Source organism: Bactrocera latifrons, unplaced genomic scaffold, assembly GCF_001853355.1.
Source record: "Bactrocera latifrons isolate USDA-ARS-PBARC rearing strain unplaced genomic scaffold, ASM185335v1 scaffold_979, whole genome shotgun sequence".
NCBI classification, from domain to species: Eukaryota; Metazoa; Arthropoda; class Insecta; order Diptera; family Tephritidae; genus Bactrocera; species Bactrocera latifrons.
This window is the reverse complement of record NW_017537688.1, coordinates 29,890-47,246: the sequence shown is the minus strand read 5'-3', so window position 1 is coordinate 47,246 and position 17,357 is coordinate 29,890. Positions and strand designations below refer to the sequence as shown.

Below are 17,357 nucleotides of genomic sequence, written 5' to 3'. Positions count from 1 at the left end.
TAGATTTTGCATTATCTTTTATTTATACATATGTACGTTAGCTCTTTATCTTGATATTGTTTGAATAATATAACCGAATAATCGTAAAACATAGGTTTTCGAAATTATTGTTTGTAAACATATTTAATACTTAAATATCTATACGGTGACATATATCTTACGTCTAAACTACCTATATATTGACMAAAAATAWAGGCTGCTTTTATATTCAATTACATTATTTCAGGATTAAGTCGGTCGTATCGTTACATACTTCCATAATTGAAACAAATTCAATATCTTAAAGTATATTGAACGGAAATGCGACCAGCTATACAACCTGGTATACGCGTAGTACGAGGACCAAATTGGATATGGCAAAATCAAGGTATGCTAAAATTTAGAAAGTAGAATAAGTTTTAACTAAAACATTTACAATCATCGAAAAATAAATAAATTATAAAATGAAATACATATGGAATTATAACGTAGAAAAAATTATGGMAAATTAAAATGTGTTATATCTTCGAATAGAGGCTCTCAAAGACCCACAAAGAGAGTTGGCTACTCCCGCAGTTGTTTTGTGCCACAGAAAACGTCACTGAAATCAGATACAAAACGTACGTCCTGGTTACATAGATCCGACAGTTGCAAGAAGAAAATGTAAAATATAATACATATATCATTTCTGGGTCCAAGACTGATATTTCATTAACGCTCCTTAATAATGCATAATATCCGAAACATGAAAGTATTATWTTAATGTAAACAAATTAAGCGAAACCAATTAAAATTCGTTATGAAAATGTGTGGTGATTCTTTTGGTATACTGTCTATCTTTTATTGTAATATCGATAAGTATCAAGTGAACAATTTCTTTGACAATAAACATAATGAAATCAAAATGTAAAAATTACTTGGAGAGAATATAAGTTAATATTTCACACTCAGAGTTTAATTACTAGAAAATGCCGTAAAATAATGTTTAATTGCAATTTTGAAATAAAAACACTGCGAATGGCCCTAAAACCGAATTATATAACTTTCTTTGTTACTCTTATGAGTGTAACATTTTTTATATATTTACAATTATTTAAAAAAAAAAGTAATCAAATGCTAATTTTTTTCAGATCAATATTTTTTTTCTTAAACCTATATTATATATATATATTAGTATAGTCTTTATGACCTTATTTACTGAAGGCCGCGTTTTTTCTTTTAATTCATCTGTTTAATGTTCTGCGTTTGTAAGGTACATATTTATGTATATCTGTAGTATACTATACAAAACTTTTAAATTTAGTGCGTTTATACAAGAGTTTATTTTAATCCATATACATGCATATGTAGCACGCGACTATACATATATTAATAGCGGGATTCTGTAATCAGTCTCTAGTCTTTATTTGAGACATTTTGTGGTAAAATCTCAATTTGTGACTAGTTACTATTCACKAAACAGTCTTTAGCTTTAGTCTCAAAATATTGCCTCAAATTTGAGACCTGGTAGATAGCAAGTCACAAAACCAGAAAGAACTCTTGTCTGTCATTTTGAATATTCTGAATAGAGATCACCATAGATATTAATCGATAGTCGTTTTCTTTTCTATTTTGTAAGCAACTCAAACATGAAAAGGTTAAAAATAAATAAATTTTACATAAATTTCGTTAATATTATGAAACAAAGTCAACATATATTTTTATTTTTATTGATAATTATGTTTTTTGACTATGTTATAGAAAATTTAATATTTGTTATCGACATATTTATTTTCATTCAAGTGTATAAACATCTCTGAATAATAAAGTATAATATATTTTGTGAYTGTCTCTTACAGAATAGCAAAATCGTCTCAAGTCTCAAAAATTGTCAAAACTTAAAATCTCAAATTTAGAGACTTGATACTGTATCAGAGTACAGAATCGGCCGGTATAGTAAACAATGTTATATTTAAGATCTAATGTATACAATTTTTTATATACATAAGTATGTACATATATACTACGCAGTAAGAGCTGTAATGATCACCATAGCTACGAAGATGTATGTATGTATGTGTGTTGTTATTGTTGATGCCGTTACATCAGTACATTACCCGTCGTCAATATCGTGCTCCCATCAGCGTACGAGGTTGGGTCTAAGTAACCGGAACAGACCCGGATTTTTTCCGGACAAGGACTGCCAACTCGGCATTCCTCGAAATTAATTCCGGAATAATTTCTGCAACTTCAACAACAAGAAGAACTTGGTAATTCCCTCGGCTGGTTTAAAGAGATTCGAAATGTAAAAGTGGGAAAAAAACACCACCCTACAGGATGCCCTATTTAATACTACGAGTTTTTACCTCGAAACTGTAGGGATGTTTGTCGACCGCTCGGGTAGTTCATATACGAATATCACGTAACTTGCGGTCCACTCCCTGTGTCTTAAAAGATGGCTCCATCCATTCCATGTATAACATCTATCCGAGGTATACTTTAGATAAAGTCTTCTAGTGTAAACGCCGTAGAAAAATTCCGGGGGGTCTGGTTTGGACTCAATGCCAGCGCAAACCAGGAGAATGCGGAGCATCTCGTCCCGCATGACCCTTTTTGGGAAAATCAAGAAAATATTAAAGTGCATAGAATAATACATTTTTATAAGGTTCCTGTGGAATTGTCATGTATCAATGATTACATACTTCCGTAGAAATGCTTAGTATCGGTACAGTTATCTTTATTAAATTTAACTACGTTACGATTATCCACAGAAATAAAGTCGTTAAATTTCTCTCTATAATTATAAAGGCTCAGAGTTGAGAATATTGTTTTCCGTATTCTCTTATGCATTGCAATTGATCTTACAGCCTATTTAGAGGTAGGGATGCAAGTGATAATAGCATGCGACATTGCACACCATAGTACGTACTGTATGAACATACATTTGGACATACCTCAGATATATGCTTATATACATATGTATGTATGGGTTTTTCAAAAGTGCCAGCGTGTAAAAACACAAACAATTTGAAGCATCACGCCTCACATTTATTTGCATTTTGTTGGGGACGTATCCTCGCGGTGTAAAAAAAAAAATACAAACACGCGCCCATTTCTATTTTTGGAGTTTAGTTGGCAGATACCACAACTTTTACAAGAGTCCAGAAGGGCAGAATGACAAAATACTTTCTTTGTATGTACTGTGAGTTATAAATAAGTGAAATGGAGGAAAATRTTGCGACTGAAACTATCTTTGGTATTAACTCGAAAAGGAAGTTGATTATCCCCTTGATATATTGAATAATTCCGAAAATACTTTTATATACATTCGTATATACATATGGATATACATACAATATGGATATACATACATATGTACTCGTATTTAAATTTAAAGCAAAGTTGTTRCATATAAGAAAAAAGTGTTGTTAAAAGACTTCCGCAGATCGTTTTATTTYTTCGTCTAAGTAAACCCCTAATTGAGATCAGCCGATATTGCGAAGGAAATACGAAAAACGTTTACATAAAGAATACAGTCATGAAAAATAAAATTGCTGTATGTATTGTGTTATTATCTCGGCTGCTGCTAAATCTTCAAACTTATTGTTCAAATCGGATCACTATAGCATATAGTTGCCATTTAAACTGACCAAGCAAAATAAAGAAAAAAAGGTTTATGGTATAAAAAAGGCATCTGTGAAGGGTATTATGTTTCGGTGCAGCCGAAGTTAACGTTTGTTCTTGTTTTTTATTATTCAATCAATAAATTGTCAATTTATATTAAAAATGTAAAAATTATTGTCGGCTCGTCTATAACGGCCGCAAGCCTTCAGTCAAGATTAATATGAATGTATATTTTCTATAGCTTGGGTATTTTCATGTCCAGTAATGGGAAATATTACTGAGTAATAGCATTGTAGTACTATCAAATTGAAATCATTTTCAACGAAATAATTACAAAGTGTTTTCGATGGTGCCAATTGTACAATCGGAACTGTACGTACACATACAAATGGTATACCTATGTATGTTTGTATATAGCGGAAATCCGTGTGTAGCGTTCACTTGGCATTGCTGGAGTTTTCGAATGTACTCTGCGTATTTGTATATAGACTTTATTTACTAATAATTTTATGCCGTGTAGATACAAAACATCTGCTGGAAACGCGATTTTTTATAAATAGCAGTGCGTGTAATTAAAAATATTTTAGTATGTGTGCCTATGCACTCAATTTAAGCATCGTTTATATCCATTATACATATACTTTTGTACATATGCACTACTATAGATCGTATCCCCCGCCCTATTCGAATGTGAAATTCTAAAATCATTCTTACAAAAACTCTATTATCTTCCGATAGACAACGGAGAAGGTCACGTTGGCACTGTCTGTGAGATTGGGCGCTCTGGATCGACACACTCACCAGAAAATACAGTTGTAGTCAATTGGGATTCTGGACACCGAACAAAYTATCGTGTTGGTTACCAAAATCAATACGATTTGATTATCGTTGATAACGCCCAAGTTGGTAAGTAGCAAACAATGTTCATTTCAATTTCTCAATTTAATACTTAGATAGAGAATTGATAAAACGGCGCAATTCGTAAGTAGGATAGAGAAAGTAAAACTCGGACGTTTACTAAATTATTATTAAATTTTGAAAAAGGAATGTCTTGTGATCTTAGTTATAAAAAATGTATACCATTTTAGAGCAAAATGGAGCTCAGATATAATATTATATGGGAATTTCCACATCAGAATTTATGAAAGAATTTTTTCAGTATTCGTTTTAAGAATAAACAAAAAATGTTCAAGAATTCGAACACTGTGGCTGAAAATGGTTTTTTTGCTTGAAGTTATTCCACAATACTTTAATAAAAAGAAAATCTCAGGCTTCTGCCTATCAATTTTTCTGGTCGTTGCAGAATGCCCACACTTTAATAAGTTTTAATTCAGAACATTAAAATCTAAGAAAAGAATTGGTTTGATTAATTCTTGGTCGCCAAGCTGACGCTGTTCTTTTGTTTTTATTTAGTTATAGATCCAATACGTTACTGAATGAAGATTCGGGAAAAAAATCTTTAAAGAAAATTTCTCATTACCGTTTTAATATATTTGAATAATTGTAAAACATTTAACTATATTTTTTCTTAATATACTTTAGGCGTACGTCATTCGAATGTGGTTTGTGATGGCTGCTCAAAGCCCGGCATAGCTGGCATTGTTTTTAAATGCGCTCAGTGCTCTAACTACCATCTCTGTGCTAATTGCTACGGCGCTGATCTGCACGATACGGATCATACATTTATACGTTACACAACACCTACGTCACTTGGGTATGTTTTGAATGCTACACCTGACCATATTTTAATATCTATTATTTTCCAATTGTATATTATTTTACTATTTCTTAATCTTTTTTTTAATGCCCTTTGCACTTTGCAGACATGCATATAAGATAAAAATAATTGAGGAATGCACCGCGACCTCTCCTAACTCACAGGGACTCACTTAGCCCCAGCATATTGATGAAATCCAATATCCTGCTGGGCGCTAACKAGGCGATGTGATCCCTTTCCAGATACATAGATCCAAGGGCCTTTGACCTGCGCCTACAGACTGCAACGCAGTTAATTAGCAGGTGCTCCGGGGTTTCAGGCTCCCTGTTGTAAAACCGACAGTTAACGCAAGATGATAGGCCCATGTTAGATAAATGCCTTTTCAACTTGCAGTTGCCGGTGTAAAATGAGACCAGAAGCCTAAGTTTGTCCCTTGGGAAGTTTATTATCGATTTGAACCTCTTCTAGTTATACCCCTCAACTAGCAGCTGGCGTGTCGCATACCATGCGCTCACTGCCAATGCCTTTTTCTGCACACTCTTTCTTCCTTGCGGAGCAGCYCCTTCACAGTATGGGGACCCACCCCAGTGAACGGTTCGGGCCCAACCATACTATTGGAGGCTGCAGAGCGGGCAAGGTCGTCAGCCAGCTTGTTGCCGGCTATACCCCTGTGATCAGGCACCCAGATCAGGTGCATGACATTACTTATAACAATAAACAAAAAAAAAAAACGAAGCAAAAGAAATACAAACCTATATAGAATGTATTATTCAAGGCACTTCAGAGAATATCAAAGATTGAAGTGCAAACGGTTCATCTAAGAAGAAACAACTTTGTACACTTGTTGGTTTAGTTCGTTTTATAGTAGAGATCTCTTGAAGTCTAGAATAAATTTAATAAGCTTAAAACTATATAAATTGTTGCCTGAGATTTAATTTTTGTTTATTAATTGTGCAAATTAAATTTACTTTAAGTGTTCGTCTGCCTCCAAGAAAGAATTCCAAACGCATTCAACTAAAAGGTATATTCATTGGAGCCAAAGTTGTACGTGGCCCTGATTGGGAGTGGGGCCAACAGGACGGTGGTGAAGGTAATGTTTCGAAATTATATACATATATATATATTTTTGCACTTACGAAGGCATGTTATGTACAACTAATATTTTATATATATTCTGAAAGGCAAAACCGGGCGTGTTATGGAAATTCGTGGTTGGGACAATGAGTCTTGTAGAAGTGTAGCAAATGTTTCTTGGGTCACTGGTTCAACGAATGTCTATCGCTTAGGTCACAAGGGTAACGTCGACCTAAAGTGTACTTTTCCGTCAATTGGAGGTTATTATTACAAAGACCATATGCCTGTGTTGGGTAAGCAGCTAATATATTCACAAAAATATGTTGAGTTGTGCATAGTAAAATTTTTTTTATAGGACAACCTGAAGAGCAACAGCCTGTGGTGCCTACTGGGAAACCATCATTCTCAGTCGGTGATCGCGTAAAGGTGTGTCTTGATGTTGATGCCTTGATGAAACTGCAACAAGGTCATGGTGGATGGAACCCCCGAATGGTAGAACAGTTACCAAAATTGGGCGCCGTCCATCGCATTACCGAAAAGGGTGACATACGGTAAATGTCTTATAGATTGGCTTATGTATTGAAAATAATACCAATTTAAATTCAACTTTCAGAGTACAATACGATAATTGTCCTAATCGTTGGACATTTCATCCGGCTGCACTGGTCAAGGTTATATCTTTTCGCGTTGGCGATCTGGTGACTATTATAAACGATGCGAACAAAGTGCAGCAGCTGCAAAAAGGACATGGTGAATGGATTGATCTTATGCGTTATGTAAGCATGTAAAAATTATTATACTCAGAACAGGGTATATTAAGTTTACCACWGTCTGTAGCATTCGAAAAAAAAATCCGATACGCTAAAATAAATAGTATATAACTGGTCACTAGTAACTAGCTAAGTCAATTTAGCAACGTCAGTCTGTATATACGCSAACTAGTCCCACATTTTCGAAATATCGATCTATAATTTTGCACACGACATTTTCCCCGCAAGAAGCCATACCAAGTAAACGATTAAATACATGTTCTTGAAAAAAACTTTTGGGCCAAATTTCTTTATTCCGTGAAATATTGTTTAAAGACATTTTGTCAAATACGAAAATTGCCATACAAATTGCACGATCGAAAGCAAAGTTCTATGGAACCTTTTTATAAGTGAAGATATCTTTCACGGGCTTATAAGTCTAGGTTCAAAGAGTATATATCAGCCAGCTCAATAAATTTGTATACGACGGTCGTTTTGATCCGTACTTCGGAGTTCTGAGCACCACAATGGACTCTACAGTCCAAGTTGAATTATGCGTGGATTCACAAATATCAACATATTTACCTAACGCAACCGAATCCAATTAAATAATTGATTTATTTTATTTTTATTATTAATATTTCAATTAAAAAAAATAAGTACTGTATCACTCTTAAATTCTAAACTATTTTAGCACAAATCGAATTGATTTTCATTATAGTCCTTTAAAATTTCATTAAAAAGCCAACATTCAAATCTATCATTTTAGGCTTTGGGAAAGCGATGTAAAGTGATAAAAGTGTATTCGGATGGCGACTTGCGTATTCAACAACTCGATGATGGATTCGAATGGACACTAAACCCGAAGTGCGTACATTTAGAACGATCACCTTTGGCTACGGCGGCAGAACGATCAAATAGTATGATGGATCTGAGCCATAGGCGCATTGATCATGTAATGACACCGCTATCGGGCCTGTCTGGCACTTCTGTTGCCGATAAGTTGGTGCGTGAGGCGGCTCAAGGTCATTTAGATTTTGTAAAACAATACTTGGACGCCCATCCGGAACAAGTGAATGTGATGAGTGGAGGCAAAGCTTGTGTACAAGTGGCTGCCCATCAGGGTTATGTTGATTTAGTTAAATATCTTATAGCCAAAGGTGCCAATGTGAATGTTGTAGACAAAGAGGGCGATTCTGCACTTCATTATGCTGCCTTCGGTAATCAACCCGAAACTATGCGGGTTTTACTACAAAATGGAGCTGATATAAATTTTCTCAATTCGAGTCATTGCTCAGCATTGCATATATGCGCACACAAGAAGACGCCACACTGTGTCCGTGAACTACTGCAATTTGGAGCCGATGTGAATATTCAAGATTCGTATGGTGATACGGCTTTACATGATGCCATCGGCAAGGAAAACTCCGAAGTGGTAGAACTGCTTTGTAATGCGCCAAACTTAGATTTTTTCATAAAAAATAATCGCGGATTTAATGTGCTGCATCATGCTTCGCTTAAGGGCAACGTTGTGGCGGCTAAACGCATACTGCAGCTGGCACGACAACTAGTCAATGTTAAAAAGGATGATGGCTTTGCCGCTCTGCATTTAGCCGCTCTTAATGGTCATGCGCGYGTTGTTGAAACACTGGTAATGGAGGGGCTTGCAGAGATTGATATACGAAATAACCGACGCCAAACTCCATTTCTCTTGGCAGTTTCTCAAGGGCATGCGTCTGTAATTGAACGTCTTGTTTCGCTCCGTTGCGATATTATGGCTCGTGATGAAGATGGCGACAATGCGATGCACTTGTGTGTTATTAAGAAAACTAATTTGCAACAGGCGGCCGAACCGTCTGGAGAAGACTCACCAAAAATACGGTCTATATATGATAATCTTTCACACATCCTCGATGATCGTCTCATGTATTCAATTCTATGTTACTTGTCATCTTGTGGCTGCCGTGTGGAACAAAACAATAAGGGCACCAACATTTTCGATTGGATTACAAATAAAGATATGAAACAGCTGATTTTGAGATATCAATGTCAAATAGGTGCCACAGCATCGTCATCGTCAACGACTAACGAAGCAGCAACCTTAAATTCGGCTGGTGAGATGGAAAACAATATTCAGGCACTTAATTTGAATACAGATAATGATGGTGCAACAGCTGGAGCTTCTGCAACAGTAGTGCATAGCAACAATGCTGCTGATATCATCACAGATGTTTTGCAACCGAATACTTTTAATCAGATACCAACGCCTCATAGCAGTACTCCAACTCATCATGTTGAAAACTCAACTGACGAACCAGCAGGCGCAAAGAAGCTGAACTCCGATCGACAAGCTCAGACTAATCCAATAGTTGGCAGCAACAATATGTTGGACGCTCAACAGTACGTACACATGACGCCGATTCCTTCTACTTCAGGTGTCACACAGTTAACTGGGAATCGCAAAGTATCGCGTAATCGTATCGAAGGAGCTGCTGCGCCCAAAGCAAGTCCCAAAGCGACACCTCCACCGCCACCACCCACTAATGTGCCCTTCCACATTGGTCCACAGGAGTGCATAGTTTGTGATGAAAAGTTACAGTTAATTAAATTCGAGCCGTGCCAACATCAAATTTCTTGCGAAGAATGTGGCCTGCGTATGAAGAAGTGCCTGCGGTGCGGCGTTCAAATTGAGCGACGCATTGCTGCCGGTGGGCGTGTTGTATTCAGTTCTGATCAGACGCGTGTACCTTCAGCAGATCGTTTGCGATATCTGGAAAACAAAATACAGGAATATGAGGAGACACACTACTGCAGCATTTGTATGGAACGTACTCGTGATGTCGCCTTTCTGTGTGGTCATGGTGCGTGCTCACGTTGTGCGGAAACTTTACGCACCTGTCATATGTGTCGCAAAACCATTCTTAGAAAAATAAACTTATATTAGAAAAGCTTCAAGCAACCTGGTAACGTATATATCAGTGCGAGCGGAGGAAGCTGATATTCTTTACAAGCTTGTAAATTGTAAATAAAAAGGAAGAGGAAAATATGAACAGCATATATCCAGTGTTTATACTAACTGATCGATTAAAATGTTGAGAATATCAACGAAAGTCAATACTAAGGTGACGATAATAAACGTTAGTACTATATGTTCACGATTATGTTTATGACTACGGAGAAAACCACGATTATGATTATTATTTATTTCGAATATGCATACTTGCACATACGTAGTCATATGTACAAACATGCATAAATTTTAGATATGTGTTCTTATTGTAACATATGTATGTATTTATTAACATATTTCATTATGCTGCAATTTCAGTTGTATTCATTATTATTTTACGAATTCAGCATAACGTTAAATAAACATACACTYACATCCCTACACCCATAAACACATGCATATAAAAATTAGTGATCGTTTGCATGGTTCTATAAGACCAAATGTTTGTAAATTGAATTAATACTTTAAAAAATTGAAACATGTAAAACTACTCTTCAGATCATACATTAGTGTCCACTTATACCAAAATTAAATGTATTATAAATAAATATACAAAAATCGGTAAATTTATTTAATATGGWTGTAATTTATAAAATACTTTTAAACAATCCAACGATTTCAGTTAAACTGAAGCGCATMAGGCTTTTGTTGTTGTTATTATTTTGAAACATTCCTCAAGTTAACTGTCTGTAGCTAAATCACCTCTGTACTTCTTTAAACTCAAGCGCATGATGGAGATATTCCTGATTTTTGTCGTAGCGGCCGAAAACGTTCTTAATTAGGGGGGAAGCTGCCGAGTTGATAATCATTAACGGACTAAAAGTCCTAGATCGTTACGTACTATAACACCCAATACGAATACCTTTTCATCACCGTTGGATATACGTAACACGGATTGAAAAGACAATCAACACTTTAGCTTGGTACTTCCACTGAGTTGACAATTGTCAGTCAGATTACTTCTCAACCGACTGACGTGGAAACAGATATAGGATAAGACCATGGTGTGTGGTTAAGCCTTGTTAATTAATCGCGTTTCTTCCTGTTATCTGGTATAATCTTGGATATATTGTTTGGTAGCTCGTTTTTTTAAGATTGTAATTAAATTTTGCTGAGTGTATTACATATCCATACGTACACGCATATCGAATATTTTTGTTGTTCCAACACTATCAGCTGTTTCTATTCCCTTGATAACTTTTCCGAACAGCTGATCATACATCAAAAAAATTAAAAATGAATTCGGTAATTGTATTTAGTATTTCGCAATATTTAGCTCGAAATTTAAAAGTGCTAAATTTGCGGAAAGTTTTAAAATTAAAAACAATAAATGGTATTGAAATAGATAATAATACAAACATAAACAACCAAAACCAAAAAAAATGGAAAAACGAACCGCAACAAGAAGAAAATTTGCGGAAAGTTTTAAAATTAAAAACAATAAATGGTATTGAAATAGATAATAATACAAACATAAACAACCAAAACCAAAAAAAATGGAAAAAATGGAACGAACCGCAACAAGAAGAAAATCGGGAGCAACATAAATGGTCAGATTATATGGCGCTTTCAAAAATGGGTATTGTTGCCAGTGGTGCATTCTCCTTCGGAATCTTCGGTAAAACAAAAGACGAAGAAACGCCAGAGGATAAATTAATAACTACTATTAAACGTTCAGTATTATGTATACAACGACAAGAATTTGATAAAGCAGAACAAATGTTGCACCTGGCATTACGTATGGCTCAAGATTTGCAAAGTAAGGAAGGTGTTACCTATATTTATGATGTCATGGCGAATCTTGCTATGGAGCGGGAACAATTCAAAAAGGCAGAGAAATTGTTTGCTGAAGTAATGAAAAGATTGTTCAGTGAAGGTTATGGCGAAAATAGCTCCCAGGTATTTTTTACTTAGTCGATGGTGTTTGAATTTATGTTTATATACATATGTATTTCTATTAAGAAGTCAATTTAGAAAACTTTTTTTAGGTAATGCATATTAGCGCCAAACTAGCTCACATGGCTCAATTGCAAGGAGAATTAGACAAAGCTATGCAAGGGTTTACATGGACTTTGAAAAGAATTGAGGAACATATGAAGCAAACTCCGAATGACAAGGATGTCCAGGAACTGCTGGGACTAACAAAAAATTGGTAAAACATTTTTATCCGCATTAAAACTTGCTAATTAAAACTTTTTGACTTATTAGGTTCGGTCAATTGCAAATGAAACTAGGTAAATATTCTGATGCMAAAAAGTCGTTTCAAGAGGCTTATGACTCATTAGTTGAAATTTACGGACGAATAAACGAGGAATCAATAACCATCCTGAATAATCTTAGTGTGACGTGTGTTAATGTAAGTAGTGCAAGAACTTATTATTTAACAAGGAAGAAAGCTAAGTTTGGGTGTTACTGAACATTTTATACTCTCTCAATTTGTACGGATCAGAGCCGGGAAAACACATAAAGGTGTTAGTAACACTTTATTTTTAAAAAATTTGCGAAAAAAATTCAACATTAGTTATCCGATAAAAGTTCGTAAAGATTGCAAAAAATTATTACTTCGTAACTGAGATATTTATATTAAAATCAATCAAATTAACTCACTGATATACATATGTATATGGCATGTGATATATGTATAAACATAAACATATACCGAATTTAAATTTAATATATTAGGCATATGACGAAAAGGCAACCTGTGAAATAGATATTCTTATACCGATCGATTGCGTTGTAAGTTGCCAACAACGTTTCTTTATCTTTTCCCCATGTGCTGCCGGCTAGCGACTTGAGGATCTTGTTGCGGCTCTGTACTTTGGCGATAATCGCGGTCGTATGAGGAGAGAAGTAGCATAGACTATCGAAGGTTACGCCTAAAATCTTAGGGTTATTGACAGTCGGAATTTTGACGCCATCAGCTGCAATATTAAGTTCAAGTCTATACTCCTTCGTCCAGTTCGTGAATATCGTCGCTGTGGATTTGGTGGGGGAAAGTGTCGTGCAGTGAGGAAACGATAAAGGTCGGAGAGGTAGTTGTTAACCGCCCGACGTCATTATCGTGCAGTCATCGGCATACGAGGTTATGGAAACCCYCTCTGGTTGTTGCGGGAGTTTCGAGATGTAGAAGTAAAACAGTAGCGGGGAGAGGACACCACCCTGCGGAACTCCCTGTTTAATTCTTCTCAGTTAAGATGTTTTACCTRGAAATAGTACGGATGACTGAAGACCGTTCAGATAATTCATGGTCCACCTCTTTAGCCCTGGAGGAAGCGTAGTTTTTTCGATGTCCTGCAGTAGCGTTGTGTAGTTGACTGTGTCAAAAGCTTTTGACAAGTACAACGCTACGAGGATCGTTCTCTCACAGGGTGGTTTCCGGTTGAGGTCACGAATTATCTGAGCGTTTATGCCGCCAAGTGCTATGGTGGGCTGTGCACTTTTCGGAATCCATGGTAGTGATTGGCTAGGCTCAGGTGGTGTGTGAAAGTCGGGAGTAGCAAGGCCTCAAGTGTCTTCACTACTGGGGAGAGGAGAGTTATCGGGCGATAAGATTCCCCTTTGTTGGCGGGTTTCCCAGGTTTCAGTAGTGGGCCCACTCTTCCGATTTTCCACACATCGGGTATTTAAAGAGTAGTCAATGACAGGTTGAGGACCTTGGTAAGGTAACTTCCATGTTGTTGTTGTTGTAACGGCAGAATTCTGCCGAGTTGACAGTCCTTGGCCGGATAAAAATCCGGGTCCGTTCCGGTTTTTGTAGACCCGACTGCCGTGGGAACGGAGGTAACTTCCATCGAGCCTAGATGCTTTAACATTAGCAAGTCAGAGTGGGAGCTAAGTTGCCTGTGTAAGCTTCTGACCGTGGAGGTCATTGTTGGCCACTCGGGTTGAGTAGAGGCTTGTGTCGGAGTATTGCGCAGGCAACATGGGGCCACGTAACGCGTGGTCCACTCCCTATAAGTCTTAAGGCCGGAACGAGGTGGAGTTTAAATAGAGCCTTTTTTCGCTTATCGCTTGCACAGTCCTTATTTCGTTTGCCATAGTCGTCATCAAAAGTGGGGTCTCTCATCCGAGGCTGTTGTTGCGTTGTCAGTGGGGTGGTTTTTTTTACGTGGCGGGTTCCAAACCCAGCGCACAACCCTATGCATTGAATGTTTCGCCTTCTCACTTTAGCTCACCTTCAAACGGATGTTCTTAGGCTACCCAAAGGATACTTSGTCAAGGACCGGAAGTCGTGAGCTGCTTGAGTCATATGTAAAAGAATCGTTTCTGGCCACTCCCAAGTGAATGGCGATCAGAAAACTTTCCTCACTTGCGCGAACTTCTACACATGACTCCATCCTCCAAGTATCGCTTGCACAGACGGACAGGCGGACAGACAATCACTCGCATTTCAACACGTATCGTCATTTTGATTATTTATATGCTCGTATCTATTTATATCTATATATCTACCTTAAATTAAATGTTGGAATAGTAATACTAATATAAATATTGAAGTTCATTCTAAACCAAATCAACTTTACCGGTAAATCATTTAAAATTCAAAAATATATACACTTTAGCTTTTGTCAAGTTACAAATTTTTTAAATATACATACATACCTAATTGAAACAATTCTTTCATTTTTAGCTTGAGGAATATGAACTGGCCAAAAAGTATTTAATGGATGCTTTAGAATTGGTGAAAGAATTAAACGATACTGCACAAGAAGGCGTTTTGCAAGCCAATTTAGGGTTAATTTATCTGCGGGAAGGTTTAATAACTAAAGCCACAGAAGCTTGCTCGCTAGCTTGGAGGATTGSCAAGAATAGTAAAAACTTGGACGCGGTCGAACAGGCCGAATACTGCCTTAACGAAATAAAATCTTTTGCGCAATGAAGAACCACAACGACACTACCGCTGTCTTGTAAATAAAGCTGTCCTGTGGCAAATAAGCTATGTGAATTGCCTGACATTAATATAATTTGTACAAAACTCGACTATACTATTTATTTTAATAAACATTTATAGTGATTGAAAAAAATAATTTCGGTACAAAGATTTTATTTATAATAAAATAATTAATTAAAAAGTATTTATTACTTTGCATTTTGCTTACAAAAAAATGCTACTAAATAAATTTCAATGCATAACGTTTTTTTTTTTTTTCAATTTATAATATTATATTTACTCTAATTTGGCGATGAAAATCATTAAACCAACGCCTATTAACATAGCCATAATCTCCTTAATTGACTGGCCTAATTTTGTGGATTCCTCCAACAATTCGGGAAGCACACTCACAGTTGCGATATATATAAATCCGCCTGCTGTGAATGGTAGTACCCATGCTGTAGAACCATCTTCACCACTAGCACCCAGTAAAGCTAGTGCAGTTCCAGCAATAGCGCCGAGCGCAGTAACTAATTGCAACATCATTGCCTGGCGTTTCGTACAACCGGACTTAATTAGGATGGCGAAATCTCCAATTTCATGAGGTACTTCGTGCAATAATATCGTAATTGTTGTTACAATTCCGATACTATTTCCGGCCAAGTATGAGGCGCCAATAGCCAAACCGTCAGTAAAATTATGAGCAAAATCGGCAGCTAAATTTAAATACCCAGTTATTTTTACCTCCTTAGCTTCACTATTATTTTTAGCAGTTTTGCGATTATCCGCGTTTTTAGCATCAGTTTTTTTATCAGATTTTTTTGATGATTCCGCATTTGTTTCTTTTGGTTGTGAATGACCATGACTGTGTCCATGCTCATCACCTTTTAAGAGCCTTACTAACTTCTCAACTGCAAGGAAAGCAATAATTCCACCCAACACCCATAGGCCAACCCTCATATCATGCCCATGTTCATGGTCATGACCGTGACTGTGACTATGAGCTTCTTCACGAGAGTGATGCTCATCATGACTATGTGGATGAGTTGAATGTGGGATAAGATGTAGAAAAGCATCTCCCAATAAACCACCAGATGCAAATGCTAATATAATTTTAAGACGAGGCTTCATTGCTTCACTATTGTCTAAGCGAATGGCATATAGCAACACAAATGGCGCAGCGCTAATGAGCAATGTGGACCCAATAGAGTGTATCCAAATGCTTGTCATATCTAAAATATAAAAAGTTTTCAAATACTATAAATATACGTGACAAAAATACCCACCTTGTGGAGCTTTAGCYTTCTCCGCATGATGCTCATGTTTATGATTTTCACTAAGGTGGTGGTCATCTTCATGATCGTGAGCGTGATCATGTGAATCGGGATGATGATGGTCATTGTGGTGGTGATGAACGTGATGATCGTGCACTGTAGCAGGAACCTTTTTTGGATCGAAATTTTCATTCGCCTCTCTTGAATACTTGAAGCTTGGATTATCACTATGGCCAAAACTAAGTGATGGTAGTGAGAACATAATAACACACAATAGTATTATCAACGCAATTTTACTTAGGCGTTGACCCAAATTGCATTGCCGGACCATTGTCGCCATTATTTTATAATTAAATATAACGCAGCAGGACTATAAAACTTATAATCTGTATACTCTCCACGTCACATCACAACATTAAGGCAGGTGCCGGCCAGTGCATACTTATTCTCAACAGTATTGCCATATTATTGTATTATATTAATTCAGCAATGTTCCTTTACAACACCTTCCAGAGTATAATGCTTTACACGCGGTAACTTTTTTCTCCATTAGCTCTATACTCGCGCCTTCACAAAAATCATCACCCTCCTTATTGTGAGATGTTTGAGTTGAGAGGTTTTCCATCTGGTGAGGTAATTTCAAAAGCACAAATGCTCACAATTACCTCACAAATTTACGATGTCTGAAAGCAAACATCACAATGCAGAATCGATTGTATTAGTTTTGTTAATCTCAATATTTTTAAAGAAATTGCAATTATTTTATTTAAATAGAATGAAATAAGTATTCCAAAAAAGYTCCTATTATAAATATGTACATATTTCCCTATTACAATAACTATGTATTTCGGTTTTTGTACATATTACATTCTTTTAAGGAAGACATATACAAATGTATGTTCATATAATTCGGACTAGATTTCATTGGTAAATATGTGTGTACATATATAATATAAGTGCGAATAAAAAGATATTTATATTTTAATAACATGCTGTTATACTGCATCTGCTCCTGGCTTGTCTTTTGACATTTTGAAATCCTGAAAACATTTCAAACTCTTTACGTACAGCCGCA

General features: G+C 36.2%; 3 protein-coding genes across 6 annotated transcripts in view; 2 read left to right on the top strand and 1 right to left on the bottom strand.

Annotated features, from left to right (window-relative positions):
• Nucleotides 1-10,702, top strand: part of LOC108977929 (E3 ubiquitin-protein ligase MIB2) — a 12,285-nt gene extending 1,583 nt beyond the window's left edge. For all 4 annotated transcript variants that reach the window (XM_018947920.1, XM_018947919.1, XM_018947918.1 and 1 more), the window contains 8 exons: nucleotides 227-367; nucleotides 4,321-4,488; nucleotides 5,125-5,296; nucleotides 6,274-6,389; nucleotides 6,481-6,666; nucleotides 6,729-6,924; nucleotides 6,987-7,149; nucleotides 7,892-10,702. In XM_018947920.1, the coding sequence (XP_018803465.1) occupies nucleotides 301-367; nucleotides 4,321-4,488; nucleotides 5,125-5,296; nucleotides 6,274-6,389; nucleotides 6,481-6,666; nucleotides 6,729-6,924; nucleotides 6,987-7,149; nucleotides 7,892-10,066 (3,243 nt within the window). In that variant the 5' untranslated portion in view covers nucleotides 227-300 and the 3' untranslated portion in view covers nucleotides 10,067-10,702. The remainder of the gene's footprint in view (nucleotides 1-226; nucleotides 368-4,320; nucleotides 4,489-5,124; nucleotides 5,297-6,273; nucleotides 6,390-6,480; nucleotides 6,667-6,728; nucleotides 6,925-6,986; nucleotides 7,150-7,891) is intronic.
• A 628-nt stretch (nucleotides 10,703-11,330) lies between these two features.
• Nucleotides 11,331-15,162, top strand: LOC108977931 (tetratricopeptide repeat protein 19 homolog, mitochondrial). Its single transcript, XM_018947921.1, has 4 exons — nucleotides 11,331-12,031; nucleotides 12,121-12,284; nucleotides 12,341-12,488; nucleotides 14,766-15,162. The coding sequence occupies exons 1-4, from the start codon at nucleotides 11,369-11,371 to the stop codon at nucleotides 15,012-15,014; spliced, it is 1,224 nt and encodes a 407-aa protein (XP_018803466.1). The 5' UTR covers nucleotides 11,331-11,368; the 3' UTR covers nucleotides 15,015-15,162.
• A 72-nt stretch (nucleotides 15,163-15,234) lies between these two features.
• LOC108977928 (protein catecholamines up) lies at nucleotides 15,235-16,733 on the bottom strand. Its single transcript, XM_018947916.1, has 2 exons — nucleotides 16,295-16,733; nucleotides 15,235-16,240 (listed from the first exon to the last, which is right to left on the bottom strand). Exons 1-2 carry the CDS (start codon nucleotides 16,620-16,622, stop codon nucleotides 15,303-15,305), a joined length of 1,266 nt encoding a protein of 421 aa, XP_018803461.1. The 5' UTR covers nucleotides 16,623-16,733; the 3' UTR covers nucleotides 15,235-15,302.
• Between the last annotated feature and the right edge of the window lie 624 nt (nucleotides 16,734-17,357).